Source organism: Melospiza georgiana, chromosome 3 (assembly GCF_028018845.1).
Source record: "Melospiza georgiana isolate bMelGeo1 chromosome 3, bMelGeo1.pri, whole genome shotgun sequence".
Classification (NCBI taxonomy): domain Eukaryota; kingdom Metazoa; phylum Chordata; class Aves; order Passeriformes; family Passerellidae; genus Melospiza; species Melospiza georgiana.
In genome coordinates this window covers 37,233,407-37,249,179 of record NC_080432.1, presented here as the reverse complement: position 1 = coordinate 37,249,179, position 15,773 = coordinate 37,233,407, and the positions used below count along the sequence as shown (strand labels likewise).

Here is a 15,773-nt window from a genome sequence, read left to right as displayed (position 1 = left end):
TACTCAAAAGGGAGTAGAAAAGTAAAATGCAAAATGAGAGCAGAACACCACACATGGCAAAAAAAAAAAAAAAGATCACAATATGTAACAGAAGAGCTGCAGCACCTCTTGGTAGTTATAACAACTCTCTATGACTGCTACGAGCCACTTGCTAGAGCAATAAAAGAGGCAGCACTAGAAAGCACCTAAATACAACTTTGTATGTTCAATTACAAAACTTATCTTACAAAAGATAAGTTTCCTATGAATTACATTGACACATGTGGGTTCAAAAAACACTCTCAGTAATAAAGCAGATACAACATACACTATGCCTGTGAAACAGTGTGCACAGCAAGAAATCATTAACTTTAACACCACAAAACACAAAAATTAGCTGTAAAAGCAGCAGAGAATCTCCAGTGATCTGATGCGGCACTTCCTTCTAAGTTTCACTTTGTACATGTGTAATTGCTGCAATAAAAGTCCTTGGAAAAATGGGTTACGTCAAACAAAACAATCAAACCAATAATGATTAACAAATGAGTGGAATGCACCTCAGAGTATAAAAAACTAATATAAATGCCTTTATGGTTATCTGCTATATGTTGAAAAAGTGTAGCTCTAACAAGTTTCTAAATGCAGAAACTTACCTACTTTCAGTGTTCTACTAGCATGGAAGATGGTCCCCCGAAACTTTTAGAACATAAGCACACATGAAAAATTAGAAGAGAAGAGGGTAATGAAGAAAACCATATGGCAGCCATTATCTTACTGAATAACAGGGATGGTTCTTGTTAGAAGAGAACCAAGGAGCAGAATCTTGTTGGACTGAACAGCCAGCATAGTGCAACAAGCAGCAGCACCCTCCTGCTCCAGGATCCCTGGAAGTGGCCCAGAAAGACATCAGTTATCAGACATCAAGGTGATTGAGTTTTCCATTTCGAGAATACAAATGGATCACATAGCACAAGAGCTAAGTGACCAAAACCTACTCTAACACCTGTTTCCAAGAGACAGGTGATTGCTTCTCTAACACTGAAACCACTAGAATCGGCATCTGAGGGAAGCACAGGTTAGAAAAAGGGTGATGTGACATAAAAGTAGCCCATGGCAAGCATGTTATACACAACCTCAAGAGCTTTCCAGCAAAAACTTGAAGTTAAATGGCATTCAGTAAAAAACAAAACAATATTCCACATGGAATAAAAGATTAAAAAATCCCCAAACAACCACAACAAGGCATCCACAGAGGTACTGGAGAGGGGATGGTTCTACAAAGTTACAGAGTGTTGGACAATCTGGGTGCCCACAGTGAGGAGCACATGTCACAGCAGTCTAACACAACAGGCAGAAACACGAGTTGCTCTGCAGAGCATCCCTGCAGCAGCTGCAGCTCGTCAGCATCCCCATGAAACCCCCATGAAGGGAGTTCACCAGGGTGGCTCCTGCACTCTCCCACTAGAGGCCTTCCTTCCAGGGGCAGACATTTTCCTTTCCTTCCCTGCTACCAAACTGCTCGTTCACCAAGTCAAAACCATATGTGAGATGTAATTATTAGCATTACCCCTATTTTGCTGAACCCCATGGAAGTCTGTGCTGTCACACCACCCCTCAGGACCACATCTACAGGGGAACCAGCAGAGAGAAGCAAAGATGGTTTCCATCTCAAGGGTCCTGCCCCGAATCCCAGCGGGATCTGGCTCTGCTCCCCAGTGTGACAATGCCCATGGGCAGCACAGGGCTGGCTCAAGGCCACCAAGGAGCCTGGAGGAGAATGTAGGACACAACAGGAACTGCTCGTGACAGAGAAGGGGGGTGTTAGCACACACATGAAAGCTGATGAGGCTGATGGAAATCACTATGAAATGGCTCTTTCTGCACCACTATTTCTCAACAAAGAAAGATGCAGTTCAAAGGCAGGAGCCAGTACTGCAACACAAGGGTTGGTAACATCCCAGAGTAGTTACGGTGATGAAGAAAACTGGGGTTCAGAGCCAACAGCGAAGTCTTAGACGACATCAAGCCTACCCATTTTTCTTCTAAAAATACATACCCAAAGATTGTATGATAGTACAGAAGAGCTGTTTGCCAAAATGTAGCTTCTTAGCTGCATTCATCTGAGGCAAATCACTTTTTACTAGAAATTCCCCGGCTAATGAGTTTAACTTTGAAGGTATTTTGAGTTTTAACCCATATGGTGCATGCAAAAGACTCCATAAAAAGCAACATGGCAAAGAGCAAAAAAAAAAAAAAATAAAGCTACTTCAAAGTTAGCCTACAGTTTTTCAAAACCAAAATACATTCTGCAATGCTTAAGATAATCAAGATCCAGTAATACTGACAGGAAACCAAAAGGTGCATTAATCACACATACAAAAAGTAAGTCCAGATAGGGCTACATTACATAAGAGATAAGTTATATATAAGGTGGGGGTCAGGCTGCCAGGAAACAAGTGATAGGACACACAAAATTGCATCAGGACAGGTTTGGATTTGATACTGGGAAAAGCTCCTTTACTAGAAGGGTGGCCAGACTCTGAATTCTGTAAATAAAACTGGGGGAGAGGGTAGGGGGATGTCAGTGAGTGTGTTATTATGTACACACATAGGCAGCCACCACAGTCTGGAAATTCCCCAATTAGTTCTGGAAACTAAAATAAGGACTATTAAAATTTTATCTGTTTAAATTTACTTCAATTAAAGGCTGAAAGGCAGACATAAGTGATCTTATCAAACACAAATCTGCATGAATTGACAAATACAATTTAGGCTGCAAACACTCTACGCAAGCTTTCTTGTCAATTCTCTTTCACTTTCCTGCAATTCCCTGTCATTTCATCTACAGCTTTGGAAAAAAACACCCCTTTGTGATCTACAGAAAACAAACAGTAACACTGCCTTTCACAAAAACCAGCAGCCAAGTTAGAGCCCTTCTGCAGGTAAAGCTGCTGTACCTATAGGAGCAGGAAATTGAAATTTCTACTGCAAATAATAATTAAGTAAATGCTGATAATTAAAAGCATGTTAGCAAGAATCTCTACACAAAAACCTGAATTATTTAGCTAGGCAATAACTGAACTGATAGGCAGAGAGGGAAAAAAGATAAAATCTCCACTCTAACAATGCTTCAAATGTCTTAATCCAGTACTAAACAGCTTACACTCTTTGTTTCTGAGGTGGAGGATGACTTCAACATTTGACTACTAAAAGTCAAATAAAATGCCCTCCCAAACTCATATTCCTCTACAAGCAGAATACTGTACACACATCCAAACATTCCTGTAGCAGAGCCACAAGCCTGGCAGACACGCACAAAATCAATGATCAAATAGCTGTTCAAAACTCATATGACTTGATATAAAGAAAAACCGGTCTCCTATCTCCAGTTCAGTAAGTAGGATGCCAGATTAGAGTCCCACACAACACCACACCAGCTCACTGACAAAATACCCCAATGAAAAAGCAATATAAGATTCCTCCAAACAAATATTTACTAATGCACACCATGACATTTAACCCATAATAAACCATTCTGCAGTACACTAAGATCAAAGATTGGTAACATCCACCAACCTGATGCCCACAGCTTGAATCCCTCCAGAGTTTAATTAACTAACAACTATTAACACCCAAAGGTTTGGCATCTGAAAATGAAAAATGGAAGTCTACTTCAGAATTAAATTTGTCTTTAGATGAGGCTTGGAGCAACCTGGTTGAATGGAAGGTGTCCCTGCCCACCGGGATACCTGGAATTAGATGATCTTCAGGGTCCCTTCCAAGCCAAACCATTCTGTGATTAAACAATAACTTTGAGTCCATATCTGTCTACATCATGAATAAAGTGGGATTGTTTTTCAGTTCTTGGCTGGGTTGGTTCTAATCTTCAGAGTTTACAAATTTGAAGACTGCCGGCTTCTATCTCTTTTCTTTGCACCTAAACCAGCTGGCAGGCAAAAGCATGAGGCACGATGTTAACCTCACACAGAAATTATCTCCACACTGCAGCAATTGTCCAAATGAATCCTAGAAACGTGTATCAGTTTGTAACACCATTACTGCCTAACATGCTGGATAGACTTTGGAAATGCACCACCAAAAACTCTACAGCACTTGGGGGCCAGCATTTGTTTATTCCTGTTTAGAGTTTGTACCAACAATTCCAATTAGTTATTCTAGCAAACAGTACAGGAATGCTACCATGCTGGAATACTATTTCTAATGAGCCACTAATAAGTCAAATAAAGTGTTCAGGGGGAAAAAAAACCCTGTTTTATAAGAATCTGAACTGTTTTCTACAATCACACCTAAGACTCACTTTTCCCTATGCTTAAGAGGAAGAGAGGCTATTTCTATTTTTATAGCTCCTTTGAAAATATCTCAAATCACCCAACTCTTTGTTTAGAACCAACACTTAATCCCTCCAAGCATCTCTCAGAAAATACTACAGTCACAGATTATAGAAAACACAGAAAAAAGTCCAGATTTGGAGAACAGCGCTGCCAACACGTCATCTTTCTTCAATCTGTCATAGAATTTTCATGGAAAAATGCCATCATTAAATGCTTAGAAAATAGACGTGCAGATGGATTCAGTGCTGCTTCCTGCTTAACCTGTGAAAGAATATTAAAAAAATTCAAATTATAAAATAAAAAACAAAACCAGAGTTTGTACTGCCTGTTATTGTCCCTCTTGCCTCATGGTTTAATGGACATGTTTAGAATTCAGAAGGCAAGCACCACAGCCACACAAACCACTGATTGCCTGCCAGGTCTCTCTGATGGCATTTGCACAACACACTCTGGGAGAGGAGGGGAGAGCAGCTCAATGCAGAATTTCATAGTTAAACAAAGTTGTAATTACCTCCTTGTTAGAGCTCTTGTTTAAAGAAGCTAAGTGATACTACACAGGCATGAGTATTGCAGCTGAAAGAGTTTAATTTATGGTTCTGACCTCTGGAGGTCCCTCCTTTCCACACCTCTCTTTGGAAATACTGAAAAGCACATTTTTAGAAATGCTCTTCTGAAATTCCTTTCAATCAAATTGTATCCAAACAACTCCCAAACTGTACCAGTGGCAATGCAAATCTTGGGTTCTAACGAAGGAAATATCCATTTAATGCACACAGAGCAGGAAATGGCATGGTCTGCTTGTGACCAGGAAAAGGGGGATGGAAACAAGCCCATCCTACTGCTGTTCTTTCCTACAGAGATGTGCACAAAGCTTGTCAGAACATTGATGAAAAAGCAACATTTTTCTTCTGTTCTCAATAGAGAAGAAAATTAACATATAGTAAACTGTAAGGAAACTAATAGTCCTACCATTCATCTTATGTATATTTGGCATTGTTTAATTAGTTATGAATGTGCAGGCTTGCTTACCTCAGCCAATGAGTAATTTAGGCATTTTAAAACAATTTCTAGTACCCTTACGTCATGATCTCATTAAAAACCATAAAAAGTGGTGAAATCATTACCTCTTTGTTTGGACAGCAAATATAAATTTCTTGTCAACAGCCATTTTCTCGCTTTTGTGTCTCAACTCGGAATAAAGAAACCCAACTCTTTTGTCTTTAAAATTACAAGGTTCTCATGAAAACATTTTTTCATTTACTTTAACTAAACCACATTTTTAGGTCTAACTAATTTACAACATCCCTTTAGGGAGCCAAATCTTGGGCTTAGGATCATTTTTTTCATTTATCCACTGGGTTTCAAACTCCCAGTTTTCCCAGAGGATTATGGAAGCTTGCCAATTTAGCTTGATGCCTTAAGACTGTTTACACAAATCCAAAATACAATCAAACATAAACCAGTCTGGTTTCAGCCTCCCTCTACCACACTTTTTAAGCTCAAAACTGGCCTGAGAAATGGGAACCAACTCCAGGCTGGAACACTGCCTTTAGAGCTATGAGTGGAGCTTCAGCAAAACAAGAGAACCAGGTGACAGACAACACTGAGTATTTTTCTCCAATTTAATTCATAGAAAATCCCATGTAACTGTACAAAATATATCACATCCATTTGCAGTGCACAGCTGTTGTTCCTGCTCTTGCCCCTCACATTGCATTTCTATTACACATTAAGAGTCACTCACAAGCACAAGCAGCTCCAGAAAAAAGAGATATTAAATGCAAAAAATAAGCCTACTTCTACAATAAGACAGATTTGCACTCAAAAATATCTGGCTAAAGAAGCTACAGGAGCATGCATTCCACATCACTAGATGGGGCAGGAAGGCAGGGAACACCACCGACCAAAGAAAGAAGGTGGATTCTGCAAACGCTTGGTGAAAGGTGCCTGTCCTTCCCTATGGACAGCACTGTCATGCAAAGCAGAGCAATGCAGCCAATAAAGTCAGGAAAGGGATCAAGAAACCAGCAGTTAAAGAACAACAAGACACAGCTATATTTAGTAAAAAAGTTAGGCTGAAACTATCGAGGATAAGCAAAAGAGGCAAACCACAGAGAGGCAAAACAATCAAAAAAACTGATTAAAAACCCCTAGCTCATTCAACCCAGTAAGGAGACTCAGGGCAGAAAGCTTAATATTGTAGCACTCGCTGATGGTTTGTAACATGAATACTTGCACCAGGGAGCAAAAAAAGCCACACAAAAATAACAAAGGAAGCAGGAAGGAGGAAGAAAAGAAAAAGGCAAAATGAGAAAAAACTTTCTGTATGTTCCAAGATTAAGCAATAAACTCAGGTTTTTAATGGTGATGGTGTAGCTCTCCACATCCCATCCTTTCATCAGCACCACCCATCCACTTGCACTGACTGAATGATCTGTTCAGACTCCAAACTGCTGCATGGACTCAAGCTTTTGCAAGCTGAATGCCCATGTGTGCACTTTCTAAAGAGCACTCAGGCTTTCAGAAAAAACTGCACATCACCATGTGGTGTCCAGTTACCCATCCTTCAGCATTCAATTAAAGAAAAGCCCAGGAAACTAGAATTCTGCATGAATTTAAGCAAGCAGATGAAGAAAAAGAGGCAAGCAATTCCTCTTTTAACTCCTGGTGCTCACTGGAGGAAGAAAAGTGAGGTGAGCAGTGGTTCCATCTGAGCTCCTAAGTTACTGCAGAAAGGTTTCTTAAAAAGGAACTTAATGAAGCTTATGAAATAAGTTATTTATCAGGTGATTTTCACTTCCTAAAAAGAAGAATGTCCCTACTAGAAATGCTCAACACCAGCAAGAGCAATGAGACTTGCACTGTCATCATACATGCCACGTGCTATAAAATTAATTATCCTCTACCAGCCTTCCCATTACATTATGTGTGGGTAAAACAGGAACAACATTCTTGGCCTTATGATCGCATTCATTAAGGATTAGGTTTAGCAAGGACCTAAAGAGAGACAGGAAAAATAAACCTCAGTAATTGATACAAACCACACCAAGAAGGGAAGCAGCTCAGAAGAGCAAGGAGCGACATGCAGATCACCCTGTACTTACTAACAACACAATCCACCATAATAATAATAATGTTTACAAAACAAAATGCTGCTTCAAAGAACTTCTAAGAACACTGTTCTTGCCCAATTTTCCCCTCTTACGTACTTCATGATATAAAGCATAAAAAATCCTCAGAGTAGGTTCTTTAGGCAAGAGACAACCCTGTCAGATAACTCTACTGCCATATCAAAAGTATTCAGTTACAGAATATGAAAAACACACTGTAAGGACAGAAATTATTCTTAGCATCCCAAGCATTAAAAGCCCTTCTAAAGGAGAAAGAAATTCTAAGAGAAGGAGTTCTAACAGGCTCCTGTGTTTGAGATACTACTCACAATGAGAGCAAATATTGCCAATTACTCTGTGCAAAACAGAATTGTTTTTTAAACACACAATCCTTTGAGTTTCAGCTGGCTAGAGAGCAAAGGGTTCCTCCTCACTGCACATGGATAAGGAACTCTAGCAGAAGGTGAGCTGCAGCCACCAAGTTTCTAAAGCAAACAGCCTGTTCCCTCCTTGCTGCTGGAGTTTAATCTCCCCTGGCACCAGCCAAGGCCATCCCTCTCAGGCAGGGGAGAATGATGTCCTGCCAAAGTTTTTATTTTTCTGAAGAGCAGCACAGTGACAATAGCACAGAGCAGTCCCACGAGCAGAGCCCTGTGAATTGGGCTGAGCTCGCTGTTGCTATGAGCAATCGCATTGCAGCACCACGGCCACTTCTGCAGTCTAGACGGGCAACGATAAAACCTAATATTCTAGCCCAAATAAATGACAAATACCCCACACACTCATTTTTCTCGGTAGTGAGCCCAGCCAGGGATGAATCATCATGCGCACAGGCTTTCCAGGCTCACGGCACCAGCGACCACAAGATCCTCTCTGCCTGAGCCCTGCAGCAGCTCTGCCCCCACGGACTGGGGGCTTTGGAGAAGCCTTACTGGGTTTTAGCAAAGCCACAGGTTCAACAGGCACTGCTGGCTCCTGCAGGGCTGGGGAGCAGAACACACTCCTAACACTGCCTCAGAACCTGCCCGACACAGACAGCTTCTGCACGATGCCCAGGAAAAGAAATGCGGCAAAATGATATGAACTTACCTCCATGTCACCCCCCAGTAAGTGGTTAGCATATAAACTGCAGTTAGTAGCACTACATACACAGTGACAGATTCTTTTTTTTATCATTTTGTGCAATATCTACATTTTGTTCTCTTTTATTATGCCTCCAGTTCTTCCTCCAGTAACAACAACAGCAGAGCAAAGCACTGGTCTCTGCTTCATAATTTCAGCTCTCCTTTACTTTCTAGTTCTCTGAAAACAAAATGCACAGGCTCAAAAATCTTTAAAAAATTCCTAAATTATTCCGCTTGCCTGAGACTTCAAGATAAAAGTGATTTTAATTTCTCTGTGAAAATATTTTCAACCATAGAGAATCCTTCAGAAAGACTCCTTCTAACCTTCAGGGCATCCTGCACAGCTGCACAAAAGCCATGGCTTGAAATTAGAACTTGAAACTTCTCCATTTTTTTACGAGTTGCTATTCTGCCACAGACATCAATAATGGAGAGAGTCCTTTTGAAATGCTCTCTTCCACATTGTCATCACACACTGGTGACAAACTTGGAAAAGGGTGTCGTGATTTATTTACTACAATCTGGTTAATGTTTCCATATCTTTGTTTACCACGAGTTATTGTCACAGAGTTCCACGAGCAGAAGCGTTCTCAGAAGGGAGAACAATGCAGCTGCTAAAAGCAATGGAAAACTGTCCAGCAAGAGCACTCCCTGCCCAGCAGCCCCAGGCAGCCTGTCACGGCTGGCTCTTCCCGAGCCTAAATCGAGCAGATCCCACACCTTAGGCACCTCAGAGTGACCCAGCAAAGTCACTCTCGGAGCTGACAGCGCCACCTGGTCCCGCCTGCCCCCAGCTGAAGGCTCCCTCTGCTCCCCTCCCACACCTGCCACGCTTCTCCCACTCCCCAACACGCCAACTCAGGCAGAAACACACCGAAACAGCAGGGGCAAGCAGCAAGGCAGTAAAGTAATATAATCTCTGATGATACCTAAAAACCAAAATTATTATTGGCAAAACTGTCAGTGTTCTGCAGCCCTGCAGCCCTCTGATGGGCAGGTCTGAACCAGCTCACCCGGGGGCTCGCAGGCACCAGTGGGAGAGTGGAAGAGACTCAGGGCAGCAGGGCAGAACGAACGGGAGCCAGGGATGAAGCAGGACAACACTCATTGACAGCCTTAGCTGCACTATTTCCCACAGGGGCTTTTCTATTTGCCCTTTTTTTCCCTTGTGCTAGAACTCTCAGCTTGACTCCTCTGGCAGAATGAGCAGTGCTTCCTGTGCCCTGATGCAGATCTGTTTCGATGAGGACCCTGAGAGGCAGGGGAACTCGCAGCACCAGAGCCAGACGCCCATGCTGTGCTCCTGCCTCAGCCAGGGCACCAGGCAGAGCCCAGGCGCCCAGCCCAGGCTCACAGACTCCTTGTTCCCGTTCAGGAGCACATTCTCTGACTTGGAGGGATGCATCTGAAAAGCAGATGGCCAGAATCCATTGAGACCTCTGACAACCATCACATTGGTAATGCCAAATGTGAGATACAACTGTCCTACTTGAGATAATGCATGGGATTCAATAAGCACTGTGATATTCTAAATGTGCTGAAGTCACAGCAAACGGGAAATAACTCAGTGCTTTATCAAAATAATCAATACTTATTTCAACTGTGCAAGTTAACTCATGGCATATAGATTTATTTTTTTACTGTATACAGTAATTGTATACTCGTAAGTAGAGTGCTACATAAGCACTTACTAAGCCAATAACCAAAACAATTTTCTAAATTACATATGAAATGGTTTCTTTCATCTGTTTATTCTCATAAAAATTTCAATGTGGAAGCCAAAAGAAAACAGCTGCGTAAAGTATTTTCAACTGCAGGAGACATGCAAGAAGGTATTTCTGCCTCTGCTAGAGGGCACAATCTGTAATAACATTTTGCCTTCCAGATAATGACAAGAGGCATTAAAAGGACAACTCGCTCTCTAATAAGCTTGCTTGACTGGTTGAGCATGCACATACATAGACAGCACAGTTTTGCCAACAATAATTTTAATTAATTTTTACATTTCGTTCTAAATTACTTAATTTATGGCCTTCCTAAAAGACATTTAGCGGACAGCTAATTAAATCCAAGCCATTAGATTTTAATTAGAGACGTTTAAAAAAAAGGGTCTCAGAACAATTCACACATCTTTGTGAACTCTATGTGCTCATTAGCAGCTAGAACAGCCAACAAGTGATTATAAATACAGAAGAGGACTAAGCAGCGTGATTCAAACCTGGAAACAAAAAAGTCACGAAAAGTTTCATACTTCAAAGCAAAAGATTCTGGGAATGCCCTCCCCTTAGCCCAAGTCCAGAAAACCTCTGCGCATCAGTGCTTGCCACAAAAGCAAAATCAAAGGCCAACTAGCAGTGAATATCATAATACCCATTTTAAAAGGCTGAGCTGAGCTTAATCCTCATTAAATTCACATAAAATCACAGCGCCTTCCTGAACAAACAGTGAAACAAATTAAAGGTCCAGATGGAGCCCCTCCTTAATAAGGCACATGGGATGCCCCAATGAGCGCATCACGGCTCCAGCACAAGGTGCTGGGCCACCCGACGGTCCCACGGCGCTGCTCACTGAGAACCTCCCTGCGCAAGAAAGCAACGCTTTATTATTTCACAGTAATTGAGTTTTTCCTACTTCCAACAAAAGCCAGTTATTTCTAAATATCGACCTCTCTCGGGACCAATAGTGCACGAGTTAAAAGCAATATCGGTGCGCTTTGATATGGTGATCAGTTCTTCTGCTGGGTTAAGAGGTTCATAAATATTAACCATGGCACATTTGCATATGTCACCCACAGGCACAATCTTCCCTCGGAAAACTGGGAACAGAACCCGCACAATTCCTCCATGTGTCGCTTCCTGATCCCCAGATCTGAAATGGCCATGGCAGTCACTTGAGCAAGGACAGTATACCTGGCCAAGAGCCAAGCTCCCAAAGCATACTGTTAATTATGGTGCACCAGTTTGGGTTGGAGAGATGCCCAAAATGCTGGAGTTGACATTTCAAAAACCTGAAAGGTTGGGATCACACTCAGAAGTATTTAAATGAGTCAATTTTTCCAGAAAATTGAGAACTATTCACTGTTACTGCAGATTTTACGGGAGTGACGTAAAAATAAATTAATCTTATTTTTAAGAGGCACAGATTTATTATTCTACAAGAGATGGAGTGAGTTTGATTACGAAACGCCTGCAATAGATGCAGCGGCAGTGAATACAGTGAGAGCAGCAGGTAGGCAGCACTGCAAAGCCGATGGTCTTATAATTTGCAGAAATGGAAACTTACATGGTTTACAACTCTAACATTTGAATGTATATTCAGTTCACACGTGTAATCAGCAACACCTGGTAGCACACGCAATCTGTCCCCCGAAAAAGTAAAAGACTAGGCTGATTTTTGCTTCAATAAACTGGTGGGAATTTGCCGCAGCCTTCATAATACTGTGCAGTGCAGCCTATCAGTTTTCTGGCAGCGCTTACACGAGCAAGCAGTAAATGTTTTCGCTCACGCCACGGCTCCGGCAGAGGAACCTGCCGCCCTGGCAGCCAGGAGCTCGGCTTCCTCGGGCGCACGGACGATGCTCGCACACCGGGAACAGCCCCGCTACCATTCCCGCGGATGCCGCCAGCGCCCCCAAGTTTCCAGGGGTGCTGCGCTCCCTCGGAGCCGCTCCGAGCCGGGACCGGGCAGAGCTGCCCGCGGCTCCCGGCGCGACACGGGGCCCGCCGCACCCGGACCGACGGCGTCCCTCCCACCCCGCAGCAAAAGGGAGAGCCAGAACTCAAAACAACATTTTTAAAAACCCCAAACAACCTAAGCCAAACCATCAGCCCAAAGGCAAGCAACTAGTTCTGGGGGAGCGCAGACCCACGGCGAGGGAAGAACAAAGAAGGCAAGTGCAGCCGGAGCTCTCGCAACAGATGGTTTGAAGCTGACCAGATTTCGCGCTGGCATCCCCTCCCCTCCCGCCGCGGGCGGTGTTCGCACGCACCGGCCCGGCCGGCCCCGGGCAGGGGCAGCCCGCGGCTCCGGCATCCCCGCCGGCCGCAGGTGCGCGCCCCGGGCCCCGCCGCGCTCGGGCTGCCCGCGCCTCGTCCCGTCCCGTCCCGCCACCACTCACCCAAACTCCCGGCGAAACCGTCCATCTTGCGCGGAGGGAGGCTGCTGCCGGACCCCGAGGCGAAGCCGCCGTCGTGCTCGGCCGGGACAGGTTCATTCACCCGCGGAGCGGCGGCAGGCAGCGGCGGCGCCGCAGCCCGGCGCTCGCAAGCCGCCCGGGGCAGCGGCTCCGGCGGCTCCCCGCGCTCGGCGGCGGGAGGCGGCTCCGGCGGCTCCTCCTCCTCCTGCCGCTGCTGCTGCTGCGGGGCCGGCGCTGCCCGGCTCCCTGTCTGCGCCGCGACCCCAGCACGGCGGCGAGTGCCGAGCTGCTCCCGCCCCCGCCAGCAGCGCCGCCCCAGCGCCCCGTGCTGTCGTGCTTCCGACTCCGCCCGCCCTGGCAGCCGCCGCTTCCCCTGCGGGCGGGCCGGCCCCGCAGCCGCCGGCGGGCAGCGCCCCGCGCCTCAGGCCGGCTCCCGCGAGAGCTGCGGGCGCGGGGCTGCGCGGGGCGGACCGGAGCGGACGGGACGGGCTGGGATGATACGGGCTGGGACCGGACGGGACGGGCTCAGCTGTGGCCGGGGAGCGGCAGCGCCGGGGCCAGCGCAGCTTCCCCGGCGTGGGTCAGCTGGGAGCAGCACTCGCTTTACCTTCAGAAGCTTGTGCTGTCGGAAGGACTGTGGGTGGGTTAATTGGGCGACTTAATGTAACCACGCCAGCAGTCACAACAGATCTTGTTAGGTGAATCTCAAAACCTTCGTTTAGCTAGCTGAGGGAAGTTTTTGCTCACTGATGTTAAGCCAGAGGAACTGTCATTTCTTTACCCTTGAATTTCTTATAGCTCGGGCTGCATAAGCAGTCACTCCCGCTGCTCCCAGTCAGCCGGGTTCCTGACCGTCCCCTATAGCTTCCAGCCATATGCTTGATGTCGGGGGAAAAGAGAAAGTAGGACCAGAAATTCAAGTCAGCCATGCTACGTACTATCTAATCGCACAACCAGGGCGATTTCGTGTGTTAAGCAACACCATCGAGTTACATGACGCACTTTCTCCTTGGTCAGGAAAAGCTCCGTGCCCCTCGCAACATCCTGTTTTGCCATAAGTATTTCGCTGTAACGCACTCCGGGCGAGTGCCGCCGTTCCACAGAGGCGTGGGTAATTGCCTCCCGAGCACGGCCCTGGCATCTGCAGCTGGGCCCGCTAATGACAGCCTGGGGATGCTGCTCAACAGGACTGGGGAGCACTCGGAGCTGGAGAGCAGCACAGACCGGCTGGAGCAGCCCACATTTTCCAACACTTTCCATCCACTTAGGCAAAAGCAAATCGCTATCTTGCTGATCTGCAATATTCAATAAACCCAGGAGCTCTGTGCTTGCTCACATTAGAGAAAAGCGCCTTGAAATTTTTCATCAAAACCTAATCTCCACTGGATTTTCCAGCAAATTTTACTGAGCAGCTGCCACAGCAATGAATTTGAGTGCAGCTGCCAGCCAACTACATTAATAATCCATCATCACACATCCTGTAGTCTTGTCAGAAAAGATGCCCCGTGTTCGATCTGCTATAAATGAGCCACCATTAGCTGCCAAGGTCTGGTCTTAATTACTACCAGGTGTTAGAGTTCCTTACCTGCACTTGGAGTGTGTTGTAGGATGGCTCTATACAGGCTATTTTCATGGGCTTCTAGCTATGAGAAATGGGTCCTGCAGGCAGTATAGTCCAGTCAAAATTCCCTTTACAATGGTTCATTTTACAAACAAAGGCAAGAAGAGCCAGGCACTACAGCTCCAGTCCTATCTCCCCACCCCCCATTTATTGCTTGCCTCAGGGCAGGTTTCCAAGATGCTCAGAGCATTGGGAGAATGCAGAGAGAAATCTCAAGCTAGGAAAGGAAAAGTGCCCTGGGAATTCAGAACCTGTGCACAATTTTCTTCAGGAAAAAAGTCCCTTTCCCAGAGACAGAGCCTTATGCAAATTCTTCAGGTGGGACTTGTGTGCATCAGATGTGCTGCTTTGTTAAACAAAAAACCCCAACCAAACAAAAAGCAAGCCCAGCTGCCTTCTTCAGCTCTTCAAAACCATCCATCAGATACATCCATGAGTGAGGTATTGCAAATACCCTTACATTTGTGAGCATTGTCTCTATTTTGTAGACTGGAAACTGAGGTTCAGGAGTGAAGATGGCGTCACAGATCCTTGTCTAGATGTTTAATCCCTACTGAAATTGGTTAGGAGCATGAAGGAATAGCTTTGATTAGCTGGCTTGTGCAGAGCTTGTATGAAAGTATACAAAAAGCTTAAGGAGCTGCAAAGGAAACCAGTTCTCCATAATCTTACATTGAACATGAGTATGGTACTGGAGTACTGTTGAAAGCCCAAGATTTGGCTCCAGTATTTTAAAGGTAAAGCTGCAGAGTTAAGGAACTGAACAAAACTGAGACTTTTGGAAAGGAAATTTACTTCTATGTGACTTGATATAGGGATTTCTGAAGAGCAAACACTATGCAGAACTTAACAAAATATGGCAAACTTCAGCTTTTAAATTCCTCTGTTAAATTCTTCCGTTTAAGCCAAGTTCTATATGTAAATTTAGGTGGGGTTTTGACTGAAGCATTTATTTATTGATTGTCTTTGTGGTGTACACAACAGATGGAATTGCAGTATAGATAATACACAGGCAGAACTTCAGAAAAATAATCTGTAGTAAATACATATATGGCCCATGTGTATGTAATCTTTAACAATTTTAATTGGCTGATGAGTGCAAGAACTTACATTAAAAAAAATATCTTATTTGTGTCTATTTCAGACAGGTACTGGCAAATTATTTAACATAGGTGTAAACTGATTAACACTATGACTGTTCCAGGTGCAAACCCTAAGGAAAAGATGATTTCTTACCTCTAGTTTATACTAGAGGTAAGAATACTACTAATGTTTGACTTGGAGGAGGGAGGAATTGTGTATTGCTTTAAGGGGTTTAACTTCTGTTTCTTTGTTGATAGTGATTCAAAAACGTGACCCAGAGAGTTGTTACAAAATTTTAACAAGCTTAGTTATTGTCTCCCTCTAGTTTGTTTTGATGCAAAGAAAGATAATGCTATTCAAGATTGGAGT

The 15,773-nt window shown here is 44.4% G+C and overlaps 1 protein-coding gene across 1 annotated transcript in view; it reads right to left on the bottom strand.

The window, feature by feature from the left end:
* The window catches only part of EML4 (EMAP like 4), a 144,953-nt gene extending 132,159 nt beyond the window's left edge, over positions 1-12,794 (bottom strand). The window contains exon 1 of the mRNA XM_058019750.1: positions 12,683-12,794. Coding sequence (XP_057875733.1) covers positions 12,683-12,707 — 25 coding nt within the window. The 5' untranslated portion in view covers positions 12,708-12,794. The remainder of the gene's footprint in view (positions 1-12,682) is intronic.
* Between the last annotated feature and the right edge of the window lie 2,979 nt (positions 12,795-15,773).